Raw genomic sequence first — 22,435 nt, 5'->3', positions numbered from 1 at the left:
CATTTATATTTAAGCCAGAGGCAATGTGCACTCAACATTGTCTGATACAGTATGAGGAAAAGACACAGACAGTCTAGCCCAGAGGTTCTCAAACTGTGGGTCAGTACCCCAAAGTGGGTTGTGACTCCATTTTAATTGAGTCGCCAGGGCTGGTTTAGACTTGCTGGGGCCCGGGGCCGAAGCCTGAGCCCCCACTCAGGGCCGAAGCTAAAGCTTCAGCCCTGGGAAGTGGGACTTTGATTACAGGCCCCCTGCTGGGGCTCAAGCCCTTGGGCTTGGGCTTCCCTTCTCCCCTGCCCCTCAGAGTGGCAGGGCTCAGGCAGGCTCAAGCTTCAGTCCCCATCCTGGGGTCATGTAGTCATTTTTGTTGTCAGAAGAGGGTCATGGTGCAATGATATTTGAGAATCCCTGATTCTAGCAGAATGATTTCAGAGAATTAAATAGAGCATTTCATTAAAAATTTCATGGATAAAAATGCGTTGAAAATTATGACTGCTAAAATCAGTCAATTTAAAGGGAGAACTGTCAATTTGAAAATTGCTTTTCTGTTTGAAAAATTTAACTACTATAATTAAAAGTAAGATTGAGATATCTTTTGAAGATACAGCTTTCTTTCTTTCTCTCTCCATTTTATTTGCTTTGTGCATTTGACAGCACTTTGTACATGGTAAATTTCTCTGTAGCCCAGTGAAATTTTCCCTCAGTTATTTTTTCCCTTGCAATAAACATCAAGAAAGAAGCAAAGAACCCCTTTAAAATATTTTAAGGGAATTAAAAAAATCAGGGTACACTATTTAAAATGTGCTTTATAGCAGGAACTAGAATTTTATAAATGAGTTAAAAATTAAGCTGGCATAACTCTTCTATCTGGAGACAAAGTCACACTTGACTTCTTAAATGGGCACCAAGAGTATCTAAGGTCCTGAGTCTGACAGACTTACATACATGCTTAATTTTATACACTGTGAGTAGTCTCACTGAGGTAAACAGGACTACTCAAAAACAACGAGGAGTCCGGTGGCACCTTAAAGACGAACAGATTTATTTGGGAGAAGTCCAAAGATTCCACCTGGATTTCAACAATTTCCACCCCACCATCAACCTCAGCCTGGACCAGTCGATACAAGAGATCCACTTCCTGGATACTACAGTGCAAATAAGTGATGGTCACATAAACACTACCTATACCCGAAACCTACTAACCACTATTCTTATCTACATGCCTCCAGCTTCCTTCCAGGACCCATCACACGATCCATTGTCTACAGCCAACCCCTAAGATACAACTGCATTTGCTCCAATCCCTCAGACAGAGACGAACATCTACAAGATCTTTATCAAACATTCTTAAAACTACAATACCCACCTGGAGAAGTGAGGAAATAGATTGACTGAGCGAGACAGGTACCCAGATGTCACCTACTACAGGACAGGCCCAATGAGGAAAACAACAGAACACCACTGGCCATCATGTACAGCCCCCAGCTAAAACCTCTCCAGCACATCAACGATCTACAACCTATCGTGAAAAATGATCCCTCACTCTCACAGACCCTGGGAGGCAGGCCAGTCCTCGCTTACAGACAGCCCCCCAACCTGAAGCAAATACTCACCAGCAACTATACACCATACCACAGAAACACTAACCCAGGAACCAATCCCTGTAACAAACCCCATTGCCTATTCTGTCCCCATATCTACTCTAGTAACACCATCATGGGACCCAGTCACATCAGCCACACCATCGGGGCTGATGCACCTGCACATCTACTAATGTGATATATGACATAATGTGCCAGCCATTCCCCTCTGCCATTTACACTGGCCAAACTGGACAGTCTGTACGTAAAAGAATAAATGGACACAAATCAGACATCAAGAACGGTAACATACAAAAGCCAGTAGGAGAACACTTCAATCTCCCTGGACATTGAACAACAGATTTAAAAGTAGCCATCCTTCAATAAAAAAACTTCAAAAACAGGACTTCAAAGAGAAACTGCAGATCTACAATTCATTTGCAAACTTAATACCATTAATTTGGGCTTGAATAAGGACTGGGAGTGGCTGGCTCACTACAAAAGCAATTTTCCCTCTCTTGGTATTGACACCACTTCATCAATTATTGGGAGTGGACCATGTCCACCCTGACTGAATTGGCCTTGTCATCACTGATTCTTCACTTGTAAGGTAACTTCCTTCTCTTATGTGCCAGTATATTTATGCTTGTATCTGTAATTTTCAGTTCATGCATCTGAAGAAGTGGGTTTTTTTACCCACAAAAGCTTATGCCCGAATAAATCTGTTAGTCTTTAAGGTGCCACCTGCCTCCTCACTGTTTGTATCACCCCTCTGATACGAGGACTACTCAAAGTGTAAAGTTAAGCGCTTGCACAAATCTTTAGAGGATCAGGATTAATTGAAGGGCAGAGAACATAGAATACTATATAGATGTGGTTGAAGAGCAGACTGAAAACTTATATAGAAAAACATAACAATTTTTGGGAGTCAATCAGAGTAGGCCAAACAGAGGCATGACTGGACTAGATGGACCAATGATCTGATGCAGTACAGCAAATCCTATCACCAGTTAAACAGAATAAAATTTTGACATATTCACTAGAGTTACTTGACAGCTGCTTGAGGGAGACATTAGAATCCTTGTCCTCCCCAGAACAAAATATGCTCATGAACACACCTTGAAATTCTGCAAATTCTTAAGTGTTTCCGTCTGTGCGGATTATCATTGGTACTGTTCATGTATCTTCAAACTCACTGGTCTGGTTATGTCCCTCACTTCAACTCATGCATGACCCCATTGACTTGAAATGCACAAGTTCAATTAAGAGCAGAAATTGGCCCACTTGGTTCAAATGTATCTTAGTTTGGCACAAACAATTAAGCCAATCTCTGCTGTTAGCAAAACTGATCAGTTTAGTTGTAGCCAAATAAATGCCCATTATAGCTGATTCCTGGAGCTAAGATTAGTAGGTTACTAATCAATATAATCCCTTTTTCTTCCTTCCGCTCTCTTTTCTTTGTTTTAGTCTGTCAGTGTTATCATTCTTTAAAAATATCTATTCAAAAACTCTCTTTTATCAGCATCTGATTTAAACACTGCAGCGTACAAACCAAGACGTAAAATAAATGGCAGCAGAGATTAAGTATTCCATGTTTTGATCATAGCACAACAATTATTCCAGTTGTTAGGTGGAATTTTCATTTGGAGTTTTTAGCTTGGCTGCCTCTGACTGACAAAGAGCTGTGATTAATTCACAATTCTTCTGTGGCTTGTCTGAACACGCCACATCTCATTAGCATTTCATCATATCTTCTCAAATCCTTGTGAAAGAAAAAAAGGAAACAATAGGATAGACTCTCCCTCTCAAGTAATAAAGATGGAAGTAAAAATACCACCACGGCTTCTAATCACAGTGGGCATGATTTCTTTTAATTGCAATTCTACTGCAGTTTGCAACAATATGAAATTTCACTTTAATTCAGCAAACTATTTCGTAAATATGCTTTTTTATTTGGTGTCAGAAAGTATGACCCATCACTCCTGCTGCTTTTACTGACACCTCAAATGTTATCCGGAGTGAACAGTAAGACATTTGGTCATCGTCATGTTGTAACACTTGCTTTTCGAATCACAGGGATGTATTGGAACAAACTCCAGCATACACAGGCAGGACTGAACTTCCTGCTAAAACCCCCATATCAAATACAACAATATAACAGCATATGAGACAACAACGTAACATCAAAATAAAGGTACAGCACCATCGATTAGTGGAGGTACTGTCTACATTGATCATTATAGTTTTCTCCCCCCTAGTTAAATAAAAATTTTAAACAGTAACTCCTAGGCAGTCTGTCACCCACACAGGTCTCTGCATTGCTCTGCCCGCTTGAGTCCCATAATCAGTCATGGAGTCATCATTGGTAGTTGGATTTAGAAAATCTGTGAGTGTAGGCTTCCCGTCCTCCAAGAGAGGGAAAATTGCTTTTGTAGTGAGCCAGCTACTCCCAGTCCCTGTTCAAGCCCAGATTGATGGTGTTAAGTTTGCAGATGAATTTATTTTCCCTCTCTTGGTATTGACACCTCCTCATCAATTATTGGGAATGGACCACATCCACCCTGACTAAATTGTCCTTCAACATTGGTTCTCCACTTGAAGAGAAGGGAGTTACCTAACATGTGCCAATATATATTTATGCCTGTATCTGTAATTTTCACTCCATGCATCTGAAGAAGTGGATTTTTTATCCACGAAAGCTTATGCCCAAATAAATGGGTTAGTCTTTAAAGAGCTACCAGACTCCTCGTTGTTCTTGCTGATAAAGACTAACATGGCTACCCCTCTGATTCACTGACTAAGACTCTAAGTTTAGAGCCAATGATGCTGTTTCCTCTCTCTACTCCCCCATGTCTTGCAGAAGGGGTGAAACTGGTCCTCACCTGGGTTGTCTGGAGATGTCAGCAAAACTTCTGTAATAACCACGTTTCAAATTCTTTCCCCTGATCACTGCAGATGAAGTGTAGTGGGCCAAACTGCAACACTATATGTTTCATCAATGAAGCCATAACTGTCTCAGACCTTTTATCCTTCCATGGCTGTGCCACCACATAATTTCCAGCTGTTGTCTCTGGTAGAGGAGTTCTCAAGTCAATCTGTACAAACTCCCAGGGATTAATAGGTTGGAGCATTCCTCATAGAGGAATTCCACCTGTCTTTGTTAGCACTTACTTTCTTGACAGGTAACACAGGGAAGTGCCCAGTCCTTAAATCTGCAGCCATAACCAGCTAAAAATAAAAAAAAGTCTGATACCCTGCTCAGTGTCTTTTCATGCTTCAGGTGGACTGCTGCTTCATTATCACAAAGGCAATCCAGTACTCTTCTCTGTAAGCTTGCTGGCAAGACAATCTTGTTACCTTAATTCACCAGCAAGTTCAACAGATCAATGGATAATCATTCTTGAACTACGCTGAACCTCCCCAATCTGGATCTCCTTTGGTAGCTCTGTTGATGACTGAACATAGCTCAGACTGTTCTTGCCAGATATACTCACAAGACCAGGCTAAGTCTATTCTCCCTAAACTTACTTGGCTGGGCGGAGAGCATCCACAACCACATTTTGCTTTCCAGGTTTCTAGTGAACTGTGAATGTATATAAATCTCCATGACACTTTCAAAAGACAAGCCTGGGAGATTACATTCATAAATCTGCTAGACACTAAAAATCATGGACTGAACACAGACTTGTGTGTTATTACAACAATCTGCAACCCACTAACCCCCTTCTTTTTGTCTTATAACTACAGTGGTGTTAACGGGCCACTCTACCTTGAATGGTCCCTTACAATATATGCTAACTACCTATGCTAACAATCTATTCCACCTTGCATTTAGCTGGGATACTTGGAATACCTTTCCAAGATCTGAAGAAGAGCTCTGTGTGGCTTGTAATCTTGTCTCTCTCACCAACAGAAGTTGGTCCAATAAAAGATAGGTTTTAGAGTAGCAGCCGTGTTAGTCTGTATTCGCAAAAAGAAAAGGAGTACTTGTGGCACCTTAGAGACTAACCAATTTATTTGAGCATAAGCTTTCGTGAGCTACATGCATCCAATGAAATGAGCTGTAGCTCACAAAAGCTTATGCTCAAATAAATTTGTTAGTCTCTAAGGTGCCACAAGTACTCCTTTTCTTTTTGCAATAAAAGATATTACCTCACCCACCTCATCCCTCTAGTAGGCTGGGATTGACATGGCTACAACTACACTGCATGCAATGTATATTCAGACAGTTTGTGAATCCATCTCCCCAGGTGTTCTTCTGGGTTGAGCTTTGTAAGGAGCCACTGCAGGGCACTGTGGTCTGTGTACACTGTGAATTCACACCTAGTAAACAGGGACAATAGGCCTTGAGGGCCTCTACAAATGCCAGACACTCCAGTTCTATAGCTGCATACTAGGTTTATCTTGCATTTAATTTGTGGCCACAGGTCTGTGCCTACCAAGCTCATCAATTTGTTCAAGTGCAAATTGAACAGCCATCTTTGATGCTTCACAAGTTACCAGGAATGGATGGGATGCATCCATGAATTTAAGCACAGCAGTTTAGAAGTCCTTCCTTAAGTGACTCAAATGCTCTTTGAAGTTGCTCTGTCCAATCAAAGTTGCTCTTTGTTAGCTGGAATAATGGCACTGGCTGCTCTGGGAAGTTTTTTTTACAAGTCTTCTGTGGAATCCACAGAGGCCTACAAATCACTGTAACTCTTCCAGGTTTGCGGGAACCTTCTAGTCCTTCATAATGTTCAGTTTCTGGGGTTGGGGTTCCAACCCATCCTCACTGATTATATGTCCTAGGAAGGTGATGCAATTTCTTGCAAACTGACAGTTGTTTCTTGCAAGTTTGAACACTGAATCCTTAAAAAGCTTTAGAATCCTTTCCACTCCTACCAGATGTTCCTCCCATGTTTTGTGGAAACAAATGGAGTCATCTAAGTACACGTGGATGTCTTCAGCTCTCAAAAAGTGGGTTAGATGATTCACTAACCTCTGATATGTGCCTGGTGCATTCCTAAATCTGAAAGGCATTCTGCAGAGATGAAACAATCCACAGGGTGTCACTAAGGCAATTTTGTCCTTGATCTTCAGGTGCCACTTTAATCTGACGATATCCAAACACCAAACCACAATATTTTGCTCCTGACATTTTATCCTGGGTGACTGCTATGTGGGGAAGTGGGTAGCTATGTTGAACACTCCGTGAATTAAGTCTCCTGTAGGCAACATGTATCCTCAAGTCTTCATTCGATTTTTTCACAGTTCCAATGTCAAGGTCACATAGATTGCTCAATCAGACCATCCGCCAGCATGCAATTTAGCTTCTCTTTCACTGCTATCTGATACACCAAGATAATCTGAAGTGGGGGCAGCCTCACAAGAACACTCCTTGGTTTAAGCAAAATCCAATGTTACTCCACAATCTAGTGTTACTCCCAAACTCTTCATTATTCCTGGAGAACACACTAACATATAATCAGAGTAGCTGTTCTAGTCTCTTCCTTTCATTGCCTTCTATGGCCACTTCTGTCAAGTCACTCCTATGTTCTTTTAGTGACTGGGCTGCCTCACAGCTCTTGATCTCTGTTCTTGTGAGAGGCTTTGAGACACCAGCTAACTTGGACGCTATCCCCATGGTCTGATTTTACATTAGCTGCACTTTCCTGGTCAGTCACATCAATTACTCTTACTCAGAACTCACCCTTTGGTCCAACTCAAGACAGAGTTTTTCTAAACAGCATTCCTAAGTGGACATTGGTAGCTTCAAACAGCCCTACTGGTTCACTGCAGCATTCCTTTATTCCAAGCTATCACAGGGAGAACTTCCTCTCTGTCATCCTTTAGGTATGGCAGAAACACCTCTGAGGCCCTCAAGGTTGCCCTCCAGGATCTACACTTTCTCCTACCCATCTCCGAATATTATTCAGGAACAGTTCGGTTCTCCTAATAACCCAGGAGTATTTTTTTGATTCTCTTGGATGAAATCCACTCCCAATACAACAGCACTAGAAATACTAGTCACCACAGCAAAAACCCATTGAGTATGCAGAGACCCCAAGTTCAGTGGTAGCTAGATTTCACCTGCTGTCTGCTGTGGCTCATGATTAATAATCACCAGTTTAACTCTTGCAGTATAAATCTCCTCCCTCTGAAGCGCAGGGTGTTCTCCATGGATGAGACTTATTCCAGATCCCGAGTCCAACAGCATTGTGCTTTACCAGGCATTGATGTCTCCAGGTGCAGTAACAGATACCTGGGCAGCTCTTAACATGGCTATTTTACTAGTTGTGGATGTTGGCCGTATTGCATCATCAACTTCTAGTTTCCCTGGATGTGGTTTCCCTCTGCTTGGACAATTCTGTCTCCAATGGTCTTTGCCTCTGCATCGCCTGCAAATGTCATCTGTTCTGAGATCAATTTGGGAAACAGTCTCTCTCATCTGATCCTAAGGGCACATGTGAATATCTTGCACTTGGGCTTCCTTCAACTCTTTAGCCACTTCTCTAGCAATCTTTTTTGAAGTGCTGCGAAGGAGTCACCCTGGGGCATTTCAAACTCATCATATAATCTAGTCCATAGGTTTATCCAGTATGTTATCTTCCTTCACCAGCAGATTATGAAGTTCCCATTTATAAACTCACTTTTCACACAGGACACTCTCATAGACTGCCACTGAACATAGGCCTTGTCACAGTTTCAGATTAAGTGCACTTGTATTCCCCCTCTGTGGTCAATCGAGGACACGCACTTAAAGGTTTCCAGCTCCCAGCCATCACCAGTCTTGTTCAGAGCCTTGTCTCTCTCCCCCTTCTGACCGGGGTGTTAAGGCTACACAGAGCCCTGGATTTACACTGTGACATCCCCAGCAAGCCAAACTGCCTAAGCAGGTCAGCATCTGTGCTGTTTTCTCTCCAAAGGCTACAGTGTAACTGTCTGGAGTAATAAGTTATCACACAGCTCCTTTTAAGCAAGCACATTTATTCTTAAGGTGAAAGCATTAGAGAGAAAACTTTAAAACAACAGAAGAACCTATGTACATGCTAAAAAGCTTTACAAGATGTCACCCCAAGCTCCAATCTAGGGTTCTAGGGTTCTGCTATGTTTCAGTCCTTCAAAATAAAAAATTGGGGATTGGTCCTGCTTTGAGCAGGGGGTTGGACTAGATGACCTCCTGAGGTCCCTTCCAACCCTGATATTCTATGATTCTATGATAATCCACAATTAGGTTTTCCCCATGTTTACAAGTTTATATCCATCTTAGACCCAGAACTAGAACATAGGCTGGACAGAGCAGCCATTTCTCTATGCAGCTCAGACCTTTGGTCCTGGCCTTCTATAATAGGTAAATCATCAGACAAAGACCCCCCTCCTCAGGATGTAGCTTCAAAAGACTGGGGTTTTGCATAACCAAAGTTGTGTAATGTGCATTAACCTCTGCCTAGGGCATCCCCAGGAAATCCACTTAATACTTACTGTCCCAAAAGTTCATACTTGTCTGGCACATTTTCAATATAGTCTTTTGAATATAGAGTTCTTACATCTGTCACATCTCCCGCCTAGAGAGGTTTCATGCAATTCTGGCCCACAGTAATACATAAACTTAATACAATAAAGTCATTCAAGGCTATTTCAGGAAATTGCCATATTTGTGACAGGCCCCTCTCTGAAGTGCCTGTTCCAGATTCAGCACAGTAGGTTCTGCATCACTCGAGCCACCTCCTGGCCAGGGTAGTGCAGGAAAAACCCTACTAAACGGTCTCTGCAATGCACAAAAACAACTATGCAGCAGTTCTCTGCCACTCCACCTCCTGGCTTGCTATGCCTTCTGATATTTCAAAAGGGCCAATCTCCTCTCAAAACAGTCATATAGGTGTATCTATAAGAACCACAATCTGCACTAGGAAGCTGCTGGTAAAATGCTTTGGGATCACTATAGAAAAACACTGTTGGATATTGTGCTGCTTTCATATCAGGCCACTCATTCACAGAGAGCAACAGCTCAAAGTCTGTCAAGCGCTCACAGATTCTAGTCTCATCTGCATGACCAGTACATTTCTTCTCAAGCAAAAGTGCTTGTGCCATCTTGAAGCTGCTGCCACCAGGTGTAATATTAGCTTGTAGAATCACAGGGACTGACTGAAACACTGCAAGTGCCCACTCCAGCATAGACAGGCAGGACTGAACCTCCTGCTAAAACCCCCGCATCAAATACATCAACATAACGATATACAAGACAAGAATTTAACACAAGAGTAAAGATACAGCACCAGGTATTGGTGGAGATGGTGTCTACACTGATTGTTACGATACTCTGCCAATATTTTAACAAGAGGTTCCCACAACCATTTCCCCTAGCCACTTGGGAGAAAAACTTACATTATGCTGCAGTATGTCCAAAAAGATTATACAGATAAAACCCAATTTCCTGAAGCCTGACTATCTGAATCCTCATTCTCTCCAAAATTTGAATCAGTCCCATATACAAAATTTCTAATTAAACCAAAATTTGCTGAAGTGCAAATTGCCAAAGTCATCATTTAATTTAAATGAAACAGGTGACTGATGTTTCCAGCAAATCTTCTTTCAAAAAATTATTGTGCTCTTCCTGGATGTCTGAAAAGGCTGAAGTCATGCTCTTGAGTGTTATGATCCATTGCTACAGTAGTCAAATCACTTATATATGTTACTACTGGAATAATTTGAAAAGAAGAAATGTTGGGCCAGCAGCATGCACCTCCCTGCACCCTTTGCAGAACTGGTTGCTCTGGAGAGCACAGAGAGAGTCAGTGAGGTGGTTTTTTTCCAGATTTGTTATGTATTGAAATTAGCTGAATGAAGCACAATAAAAACAGGTCGGATAAGCAATAGGACATGCCAGGAAAAGGGAGAAATACATGGGCACCCCAGCTGAGTAGGGAAATGAGACATATGTGTCTTTGCTAATTTTTTCCTATCCTATCCTATCTCCCCCTAATTGTAGCTGAATTCTATAGACTTTTTGACTCTTGATCCTCCTCCTGCCCCTCTTTTTTTCTTTCAAGTGACTGCACTCCTGTGTGACTACATGACATTTTTTCACCTATCTTCAGCCCTTTACTCCCAATCACCACTTACTTTAGAATGGTTCCGATCACTTCCCTGATTGCTACAAAAACTGCTTTATACTGCAGTATAGTCTGGTTATTTTTCTCTTTTTATTTATTTATTTTTTACCTTTTGAATGCCAAACTAGGATAATGCCTGTCGGAAAAGCAGACACAAAGCAGACATATGTGCTAAACATATGGTTATCAAGGGAGCTGTTTACAAAACAATAATTATCATGTGAGTTCAGAATTTAGGTTTCATATTCTTTTCGTTGTTTTTGCTTCATTGGTTTTGATGAGATATTTGGATATGAATTATCTAATACAAAGTTACTGCAGCAGAAAGAAGAAACAGATTCCTAAGTATCTGCAATATTTGCAAAGTATAAACCAAAGGTACCTGAATAGTCCTATTAATTCCAAAGACTTTGCTAAATCACTAATCATTTTCTCTCAAGTGGAAATGAATTATGAGGCCTGCAGTTATCTAGTTAGCTGCTTGCCTAGTCTATGCACTTGCTTAAGCCTAGACACATTATTTATTACAGTAGCATCTAGAAGTCCCATTGGGATGATTTATATAAAAAGGAACTTCAATGAGAGATTGAGAGGCACGCACCCCCAAATAGCTGATAGCCTGTTGGTTAGGGTGTTCATCTGGCATAGGAGAGATCTGAATTGAAGTCCTTGTCCCAGAGTGCAGATTCAGACCTCAGTCTCCTATGTCTCAGGCAAGTGCCCTAAAGGCTAAGGGTTATACAGGAGGGGCATAAATACACATGCATGCATACATAGATTTGCTGGCCTGAAATTTACTTTTCCAATTTGATGACAAATTCTGAACATTTTTGGAATCACACTGAATATTTTCCCTGATTTTTCGATTTGCTGGCTGAACCAAAAAATCAATTATTCACTCAGCTCCATTGTGGAGCTTCCACCCTTTATAGCTATTCTGCTGGAATCCTGCACCTTGCAGTTTAAATGGTGCCTATTGTGACGGGGTGTACTGACCCCGCATTGGGCCAACGGGGACAGACGAATCAATTGGGCCCAAGAGGCCAGGCTCCCCTCTCCTCTGCTGCATATGCTTCAGATGGAAGGAACAGATAAATGGAGGAAGCCGAGCTCTGTCTGGGCAGGCTGAGGAGGAGGAAGGACATGTGTCACAAGCTCCTGTACAGATGCCTGAGACTCTCCAAGCAGTATGAGCTATGGACCTGGGCTACTTTGCGGACAACCAGATGACTGGGAGATTGACAGGGATGCCAAACTGCTGCCAGACAGGGAGATGCCTGAAATACACCTTGCGGTAGGAAATGACCCAGGGAATATAGTGAACATTGCTGTTTAAACCCTTAATGAGAAATCCCCTGGCTTCACAGGGCCCTGGGTTGGAGCTTGGTGGAGCAGGGTGGGCCTGGGTTCCCCTACCCTACCTCACTCACCACTAGGTGTGGCTACTGTTTGTTTGCCTGCCCCAGCCATGAGGTTCAGGGGCCACAGACCATCTGCTTACTCTGCCCCACTCAGGGGCTACAAACTGACTGTTTGTTCGGCCCTGCCCAAAGAGTCTGAACTCCCCCTCTCCAAGCAGTTGCTGCTTGCTTGCCCCAGCCAGGAAGCTCAGAGGCCCCCCTAGACTGCTTGGTTGTTCAGCCCCTAGGGGCTATAGATTGACTGTTTGTTCTGCTCTGCCAGGAAGATCAGAAACCCTAATTGTTACTGTCTGCCTTGGCCAGGAGTCTCAGAGGCTACAGACTGCTTGGCCTACCCCGCCTGGGGGTAGCGGGTTGATATTTGCTTGACCCCACTAGGGGTCCTGAGACCACATTGTTGCAAATATTTGATCCCACAAGGAGTCCAGACGACTGTGTGATGAGGTGTACCAACCTCGCATTGGGACAATGGGGATGGCCCCACTCAACAAACAGCCTCTCCCCCACCATCACACCTACCCTCTGAACCTGAAAGAGTTTCATCCATTTAGCATGGAATCTGTTATACTGTATGAAAACAGGCAGTTACACAGTGTACATGTTAGCGCTGGACAGAAAATGTGTTTTTCCCCCCATGGAAAGTTTTGATGAAACTTAAAAAAGTTCAGTGAGAAATGGAAAATAGAAATATTTTGTTTTGGAAATGCCATGGATGCACCTCATGGAAGTTGAAATTTGGGTGCTCTCATGATCTCATTCTCCTCTATAGGTCAGGTTCCCCGGTTAGATTACTTTTCCCACAATGCACCATGGATACTAGTCTAATAGGTCATACTGGCAGTAGAATGTCCATGCTTACTCAGGTGAAGAAAGTGAGTGAGGCCAAACAGAAAAAATTAAGATGTTAGTACCCCAGTGCGAGGAGCCTAGGTAACAAAATGGAGGAACTAGAGCTACTGGTGCAGGAAGTGAAACCAGATATTATAGGGGTAACAGAAACATGGTGGAATAGTCGTCACGACTGGAGTACAGGTATTGAAGGGTATGTGCTGCTTAGGAAAGAAATAAGGGTAATAGAAATAAAGGTAAAGGTGGTGGAGTAGCATTGTATATCAATGATGAGGCAGACTGTAAAGAAATAAGAAGCGATAGAATGGATAAGACAGAGTCTGTCTGGGCAAAAATCAAATTGGGGAAGAAAGCTACTAGAGCTTCCCCTGGGATAGTGCTTGGGGTGTGCTATAGACTTCCAGGATCTGATTTGGATATGGATAGAGACCTCTTTAATGTTTTTAATGAAATAAATACTAATGGGAACTGCATGATCACGAGAGACTTTAACTTCCCAGATATAGACTGGAGGACAAGTGCTAGTAATAATAATAGGGCTCAGATTTTCTTAGATGTGATAGCTGATGGATTCCATCATCAAGTAGTTGCTGAGCCAACAAGAGGGGATGCCATTTTAGATTTGGTTTTGGTGAGTAGTGAGGACCTTATAGAAGAAATGGTTGTAGGGGACAACCTTGGCTCGAGTGATCATGGGCTAATTCAGTTCAAACTGAATGGAAGGATAAACAAAAATAAATCTGTGACTAGGGGTTTTGATTTCAAAAGGGCTGACTTGAAAAAATTAAGGAAATTGGTTAGGGAAGCAGATTGGACTGAAGCACTTATGAATCTAAAGGCAGAGGAGGCCTGGGATTACTTCAAGTCAAAGTTGCAGAAGCTATCGGAAGCCTGCATCCCAAGAAAGGGGAAAAAATTCATAGGCAGGAGTTGTAGATCAAGCTGGATGAGCAAGCATCTCAGAGAGGTGATTAAGAAAAAGCAGAAAGCATACAAGGAGTGGAAGATGGGAGGGATCAGCAAGGAATGCTTCATTATTGAGGTCAGAACATGTAGAGATAAAGTGAGAAAGGCTAAAAGTCATGTAGAGTTGAACTTTGCAAAGGGAATTAAAACCAATAGTAAAAGGTTCTATAGCCATATAAATAAGAAGAAAAAAAGGAAAGAAGAGGTGGGACCGCTAAACACTGAGGATGGAGTGGAGGTTAAGGATCATCTAGGCATGGCCCAATATCTAATCAAATACTTTGCCTCAGTCTTTAACGAGGCTAATTAGGAGCTTAGGGATAATGGTAGCATGACAATTGGGAATGAGGATATGGAGGTAGATATTACCATATCCGAGGTAGAAGCCAAACTCAAACAGCTTAATGGGACTAAATCTGGGCGGCCCAGATAATCTTCATCCGAGATTATTAAAGGAACTCGCACATGAAATTGCAAGCCCATTAGCAAGAATTTTTAATGACTCTGTAAACTCAGGGGTTGTATCATATAACTGGAGAAGTGCTAACATAGTTTCTATTTTTAAGAAAGGAAAAAAAAGTGATCTTGGTAACTACAGGCCTGTTAGTTTGACATCTGTAGTATGCAAGGTCTTGGAAAAAATTTTGAAGGGGAAAGTAGTTAAGGACATTGAGGTCAATGGTAATTGGGACAAAATACAACATGGTTTTACAAAAGGTAGATCATGCCAGACGAACCTGATCTCCTTCTTTGAGAAAGTAACAGATTTTTTAGACAAAGGAAACACAGTGGATCTAATTTACCTCGATTTCAGTAGGGCGTTTGATACGGTGCCACATGAGGAATTATTAGTTAAATTGGAAAAGATGGGGATCAATATGAAAATTGAAAGGTGGATAAGGAACTGGTTAAAGGGGAGACTACAGCAGGTCATACTGAAAGGTAAACTGTCAGGCTGGAGGGAGGTTACCAGTGGAGTTCGGTTTTGGGACCAATCTTATTTAATCTTTTGATTACTGACCTTGGCACAAAAAACGGGAATGCGCTAATAAAGTTTGCGGATGACACAAAGCTGGGAGGTATTGCCAATTCAGAGAAGGACAGGGATATCATACAGGAAGATCTGGATGACCTTGTAAACTGAAGTAATAGTAATAGGATGAAATTTAATAGGGAGAAGTGTAAGGTCATGCATTTTTAGGGATTAACAAGAAGAATTTTAGTTATAAGCTGGGGACGCATCACTTGGAAGTAACAGAGGAGGAGAAGGACCTCGGAGTATTGGTTGACCACAGGATGACTATGAGCTGCCAATGAAAAAAAGCCGTGAAAAAAGCTAATGCGGTCTTGGGATGCATCAGGCAAGGTATTTCCAGTAAAGATAAGGAGGTGTTAGTACCATTATACAAGGCACTGGTGAGACCTCATCTGGAATACTGTGTGCAGTTCTGGTCTCCCATGTTTAAGAAGGATGAATTCAAACTGGAACGGGTACAGAGAAGGATGACTAGGATGATCCAAGGAATGGAAAACCTGTCTTATGAAAGGAGACTCAAGGAGCTTGGCTTGTTTAGCCTAACCAAAAGAAGGCTGAGGGGAGATATGATTGCTCTCTATAAATATATCAGAGGGTTAAATACCAGGGAGGAAGAGGAATTGTTTAAGCTCAGTACCAATGTGGACACAAGAACAAATGGATATAAACTGGACATCAGGAAGTTTAGACTTGAAATTAGACGAAGGTTTCTAACCATCAGAGTAATGAAGTTCTGGAACAGCCTTCCAAGGGAAGCAGTGGGGGCAAAAGACCTATCTGGCTTCAAGATTAAACTCAATAAGTTTATGGAGGAGATGGTATGACGAGATAACATGATTTCGGCAATTAATTGATCTTGGACTATTAGTGGTAAATAGGCCCAATGGCCTGTGATGGGATGTTACATGGGGTGGGATCTGAGTTACTACGGAGAATTCTTTCCTGGGTATCTGGCTGGTGAGTCTTGCCCACATGCTCAGGGTTCAGCAGATTGCCATATTTGGGGTCAGGGAGGAATTTTCCTCCAGGGCAGATTGGCAGAGGCCCTGGGGTTTTTTTGCCTTCCTCTGCAGCGTGGGGCATGGATCACTTGCTGGAGGATTTTCTGCACCTTAAAGTCTTTAAACCATGATTTGACAACTTCAATAGCTCAGACATAGGTGAGAGGTTTATTGCAGGAGTGGATGGGTGAGATTCTGTGGCCTGCGTTGTGCAGGAGGTCAGACTAGATGATCATAATGGTCCCTTCTGACCTGAAAGTCTATGAGTCTGCTCTCTTGATAAGGGGACACAGTGCATCACGTGAAGATGAAGCCCAGCTGGGGAATGCAGCACACAGAGGAACAGGGACATGTGGCAACCAAAACACACTCGCAGGAGGCACTGTGGCAGCATAAGTGAACCATAAAATTTCAGTTCTTTACTGAAATATTTCAGTTTTCACCTGAAAACCAAAACTTTTCAGTTTTACGACATTCAAGGTTGTTTATTTTTAAATGAAAAAAATCAAAGTTTTCCCATGGAAGCAGACACATTTTGAAAAAAAAAAAAAGTATATGAAAAACCTAATTTTCTGTTGAAAAACGGTTTCAATTAAAAATGTTAACCAGCTCTAGTACATATGTCTATCACTGTATATTAAAAGAGAGAAAATATCACTGTACATTAAAACATGTACAGGGTGCAAATGCTATAAGAGGATTCTGTAAAACAGAAAATTTGATGCTAATATTATCTACTATACAACAATTATATCATAAGATTTTATATTCTTTAGTCAGTTCAAGTTTTTTGCATTTGATTTACCATATTCCTTTTCTCTTCAAGCAGGAAGACACACTGATGTTCTGTGGGAAGTCTAAATTGTTTCCAAAAAATGACAAAGTAAAACTGTATTTTTTAACTATGGTTAAATTATGGGGCTTTTTACAATAGAAACATGGTAATTTTACTGACACTAAAAACCCTAACATATTAAGCTGAAATGCAGTAGTTCTCTTATACTCATATTAACAATGTTGTCAGGTTGAATGCTCTATAGTATTACTGTGACACTAAAAATAAACATAAATCTAGTTTTAAACTACCATCAAAATAGTAACTCTTATTGCAATTAGTAACGTTGGTGTCCTGTTCTGCATTCCTTGCCACATATAAATGGTTATTTCCTACTTTCATAGAGAGCTGCATGCATCTATCATGCCAGATAGAAAATCTTGTTTTTCTCTATTCAGATTACTGAACATCTCTCATATCATATAGAAATCCCATGTTTCTTGATTGGAGCTCGAGCTGCACATCACTGAAAGAAGCTTTTAAATACAAGTATACCTGGCCTATTGGTATTTTCTTCATACAACATTAAATAGAAGTATGTATGTGTCTGTCTAGCCTTCTTGTGTGTGTGGTCACACACAGATTAGGTAGAGAGATAGATATAATGGAGATATTTCAGCATAGTCAATATTATAATTCTGATATAAATTAAATGAATTACAGTACAATTTCATATTCTTTACTAAATGTAACCAAATCTCAATGAAAAAGCAAATTATTGCTTATTATGCAAATGAAATGATTATTTTTATTGGGAGCTAACAATTATTATAATGATTCTATTTGGAATCGGCAGTTTGACTTCAATAATATCCTTTGAGAGTATAAGAAACACACACAGGAATGAAGCACTAGGAGAAGATTTCCTTTCCCCCACATAAGAGCTAACATAAAGGAGTTCCTTTCAAGCTTCTATTCAAGATTGTTGGCATGTCCATATGGTAAATTCTGCCACAAAAGGCATCATTCCAACCATATTCTTTAAGAGGAAGGAGCAAAATCCAAGCAAATAAAACGCTTGGGGTCAGTAGTCACTATGTAGAAAAAAGCCAATCAACTAGAATATAAGTATTAAAGCCAGACTGAGCTCTTTAAATCTGTTCCTCCCAGTCCATTTTTTTTTCTTATGTGGATCATAGGTTTTGTGTTTTGTTGTTGCTGTCTGTTTAGAGGAAAAAGGCTGGCTCACTTTGTTTCTTTTCAACCCACGTAATGCACATTATGGTCAAATTCTCAAAACTAAAGCCTTTAAAATTGAATCTCCAGGTTGCTAGGTTTTTTTCATGCACAAAGCCCTATAAATTGGTGTACAAATTTAGAAGTTGGGATAAGGCCCTTTTTTCATTTTTGAATCTCTGTTAACAAAAGTGATGTTTACATATCTAGACATGAGCACATAAGCCTTTGCTAACAACATTCATAGAATTTTATCATTATAAAATACAATATCCTGACAGCATTGATCTACTGACAAAGGAGCAAAGTGAGTGGATATATTTTTCAATATGATGAATTTCTGCATTACAGATGTGAGAGGTATTATTTACAAAGTTTCCATTGAATGTCTGTAGAAGTTTCAGTTGTACTGCATACTATACCATGAGCATAATGGACGGAGATGGTTCTGCATACATTGTCCCCTATACTGGGTGGACAATCATCAAAAAGTTTTAACACCGTGAAGCAAAGAAACAAAAATTTGCCCTTTCCCAATAATTTTCAGTGAATGCCCTGGCATCACGAAGATAAATGATTTGTCCCATCATTGTACATTTATAACTCGGTTCAACATCTTCATCAACATTAGAGAAAACAATTTTGTAAAAGCTTCTACTGTGGATAAGGACTTCAATAGTGCATACTAGGGCTGTCAAGCAATTAAAAAATTAATCACAATTAATTGCACTATTAAACAATAATAGAATGCCATTTTGGATGTTTTCTACATTTTCAAAATATATTGATTTCAATTACAACACAGAATACAAAGTGTACAGTGCTCACTTTATATTTATTTTTTATTACAAATATTTGCAATGTAAAAACAAAAGACATAGTATTTTTCAGTTCACCTAATATAAGTACTGTAGTGCAATCTCTTTATCATGAAAGTTGAATTTACTAATGTAGAATTATGTACAAAAAAACCTGCATTCAAAAATAAAACAATGTAAAACTTTAGAGTCTACAAGTCCACTCAGCCCTACTTCTTGTTCAGCCAATAGCTCAGACAAACAAGGTTGTTTATATTTGCAGGAGATAATGCTGCTCACTTCTTGTTACAATGTCACCTGAAAGCAAGAACAGGCATTTGCATGGCACTGTTGTAGCTGGCGTTGCAAGATATTTACATGCCAGACGCACTAAAGATTCATATGTCCCTTGATGCTGCAACCACCATTCCAAGGAACATACTTCCATGCTGATGATGGGTTCTCCTCATAACGATCCAAAGCAGTGTGGACAGATGCATATTCATTTTAATCATCTGAGTCAGATGCCACCAGCAGAAGGTTGATTTTCTTTTTTGGTGGTTTGGGTTCTGTAGTTTCTGCATTGGAGCGTTGCTCTATTAAGACTTCTGAAAACATGCTCCACATCTCATCCCTCTTAGATTTTGGAAGGCACTTTAGATTCTTAAACCTTGGGTTGAGTGCTGTAGCTATCTTTAGAAATTTCACATTGGTATCTTCTTTGCATTTTGTCAAATTTGCAGTGAAAGTGTTCTTAAAATGAACAACATGTGCTGGTTTAACATCTGAGACAGCTATAACATGAAATATATGGCAGAATGAAGGTAAAATACAGCAGGAGACAATTCTCCCCCAAGGAGTTCAGTCACAAATTTAATTAATGCATTTTTTTTAAACAAGCATCATCAGCATGAAAGCATGTCCTCTGGAACCATGGCTGAAGCTGAAGAGGCATATGAACCTTTAGAACATCTGACACATAAATATCTTGCAATGCTAGCTACAACAGTGCCATACAAATGTCTGTTCTCACTTTCAGGTGACATTGTAATTAAGAAATGGGCAGTATTATCTCCCACAAATGTAAACCAACTTGTTTCTCTTAGCAACTGGCTGAACAAGAAGTAGGGCTGAGTGGACTTGTAGTCTCTAAAGTTTTACATTGTTTTATTTTTGAATGCAGGTTTTTTTGTACTTAATTCTACATTTGTAAGTTCAACTTTCATGATAAAGAGATTGCACTATAGTACTTATATTAGGTGAATTGAAAAATACTATTTCTTTTGTTTATCATTTTTACAGTGCAAATATTTGTAATCAAAATATAAAGTGAGCACTGTACACTTTGTATTTTGTGTTATAATTGAAATAGATATATTTGAAAATGTAGAAAAACATAAAAAATATTTAATAAATTTCAGTTTGTATTCTATTATTTAACAGTGTGATTAATTGCAATGAATTTTTTTAATCGCAATAAATTTTTTGAGTTAATCACGTGAGTTAACTGCGATTAATTGACAGCCCTAGTGCATATCCTTGATTATTCACAATCTCAAAAGCAGTGAGTCACTGCTTCCATGGGTGGCGCGTGAACCCACACTTCGGGGAGGCTAGCTCCCAGCCCAGCCCCACTCTGCCCCTTCCGAGGCCCTGTCCCTACCCTACCCCTTCCACGTCCGTGCCCGCCCGCCAGAGTCCCGAGGCCCCCCTCCATCCTCCTGCCAGAAGAGTCCCAGCCAAACTGCCCCAAGCACCGGCCCACACACCCAAGCTGTCCAAATTCCTGGGCCATTGGCCAGACTGCCCTAGCTGCACCAGCTGACCCGAGCACTGGTCCGCCCGCCCCAAGTCCTGGGCCAACAGCTGCTGTGACTCCCGGCTGGCCCAAGCACTGGCCTGACCCCTCAGGCCACCAGCCGGCTCAACTACTGACCCAACCCGAGCTGCCCCATGCCTATGGTCAGCCTGAGCAGCTGGCTAACCAAGCTCTGAGCTCCAGGCTGCTGGCCTGAGCTGAGCTCCTACCGGCCTTGGGGGAAAGGGGATGCGAGGGTGGGGTCTCAGGGTGGAGCAAGGGTGGGCCACGGCCTGGGTTAGGGATGGCTTAGCCTTTCCTGGCCTATTATACACGCTGCCCATGTCTGCTTCCATCTGTATTCTCAGATGTAACACATCAGCCAGTAATTATGAGGGATCCAGGCCCTTGAATCTGGGCCATGAGCCCCCAGGCAGGACTGAGACTGTGGCCACAACCAACCACTCACCCAAAGATGTGGAAAAATGGGTTAGTGAAGCTCTAGCTCACTAAGGGCCCACAAAGCTTCTGTTTGGAGGAGATGTCCCCTGAGTGGCAGGGACACATTACTTAACCAGAAAGAGACACAGGAAACTGTGCCTGGCAGATGCTATGGGCCCTGCCTAGTTGCCTGATTCCTGAGCCCTGCCTGTTCCTGGTTCCTGCGCTCCTTATCCCAGAACCCTTGCTGTTGCCAGTTCCTGCTTTTCTGCCTCATTCCAGGTCTCTGCTTCTATCCTACCCTGACGCTGACTCCGGCTCTGACCTTTGGCTTGGCACCTGACTCTGACCCTGGCTCTGGTTTCAGGTGCCTGACTCTAAGCATGATTAGGCATGATTGCTCACACCCTGGTCCCTACAGAAATACTGATTGGATGCCTCTTCTCAGAGCTAGTACTGCTGGAGATGACAACTCAGCATTGTGAGGGACATGGCGGGGCAGCAATTCTCCTCCCCTGCTAGTGGTGTACAAGACATGTTAGGAGAGAGTTCAATTTTCACATGCACTGAGCCAAATTCTGCTAGAATAACTTATCACTGACACTAATGAGCAAATGGCAGCAGAATTCACAAGTGCCATAGCTGACTAAACATATATAGTCCCAAGAGGTAAGTGTATAGGTGTGAACATCCTACTCACATTGTGTGATCAGTTGATGGCCTGTGGTTTTCTTCCCCAGGATGCATGGTTGCTCCATTTCCAAGGCCCCAGCGGAATGCACTAGTGGAATGGACTGAAAGAGTTGCTGCTGTCACTTCTGTTGCTGGTTGGTACCATTCACACAGGTTTTCACCTTCAAAATCACAAACTTCCACGACTTTACAAGACAAAATTAAAACACTTAGTATACGTCTACAAACGGGGAATGATCAGACAGTTGATGTTCAGGTCGAGTGAACAATATGGGTATAAAAGAATTTCAGTGTCGTTTCTTTAATTAGTATTTATACCGTATCGACAAGCATGGCTTTTCCCTATTGGTACAATACCAGTCATACTCACTATATTATTGGCTAAGAAACCAATTCTAACCAGGGGATTAAAATAAATCATTTGAACTGTTATTCACCTTGGTTTCTACCAGATCACATTATATATGAAAAGGACCCATTTCCTCTGGTGATGTCATATGCCAAGATATCAGTGTAAAAGCCATTAGCTATTAGTGTGATAGCAACTTTATGAAGGAAACTCAAAAAGCAAATTAGTTTTATTTTAACAATCCAAATCATATCTGAATGCCTTACAGTAATGCTGCCATTTGGCATTGGGACCAAAATACTGAATTACCATCTTATTTGGATAGTATTTCAGCCTCCTGTGCCTTAGCTGATCCCTTCCTGAAGATGGGAAAAATGAGTATTCTAGTTGCCCTTTCC

The 22,435-nt window shown here is 41.3% G+C and overlaps 1 protein-coding gene across 1 annotated transcript in view; it reads right to left on the bottom strand.

Moving 5' to 3' along the window:
• Positions 1 to 22,435, bottom strand: part of MALRD1 (MAM and LDL receptor class A domain containing 1) — a 469,130-nt gene that overhangs the window by 281,927 nt on the left and 164,768 nt on the right. The window contains exon 21 of the mRNA XM_073334183.1: positions 21,696 to 21,873. Within this exon, the coding sequence (XP_073190284.1) occupies positions 21,696 to 21,873 (178 nt within the window). The remainder of the gene's footprint in view (positions 1 to 21,695; positions 21,874 to 22,435) is intronic.

The sequence above is a fragment of the Lepidochelys kempii genome, chromosome 2 (genome assembly GCF_965140265.1).
Source record: "Lepidochelys kempii isolate rLepKem1 chromosome 2, rLepKem1.hap2, whole genome shotgun sequence".
Lineage (NCBI taxonomy): Eukaryota > Metazoa > Chordata > Testudines > Cheloniidae > Lepidochelys > Lepidochelys kempii.
Note: the sequence above shows the minus strand (reverse complement) of the source record. Positions and strands in the feature narration are given on the sequence as shown.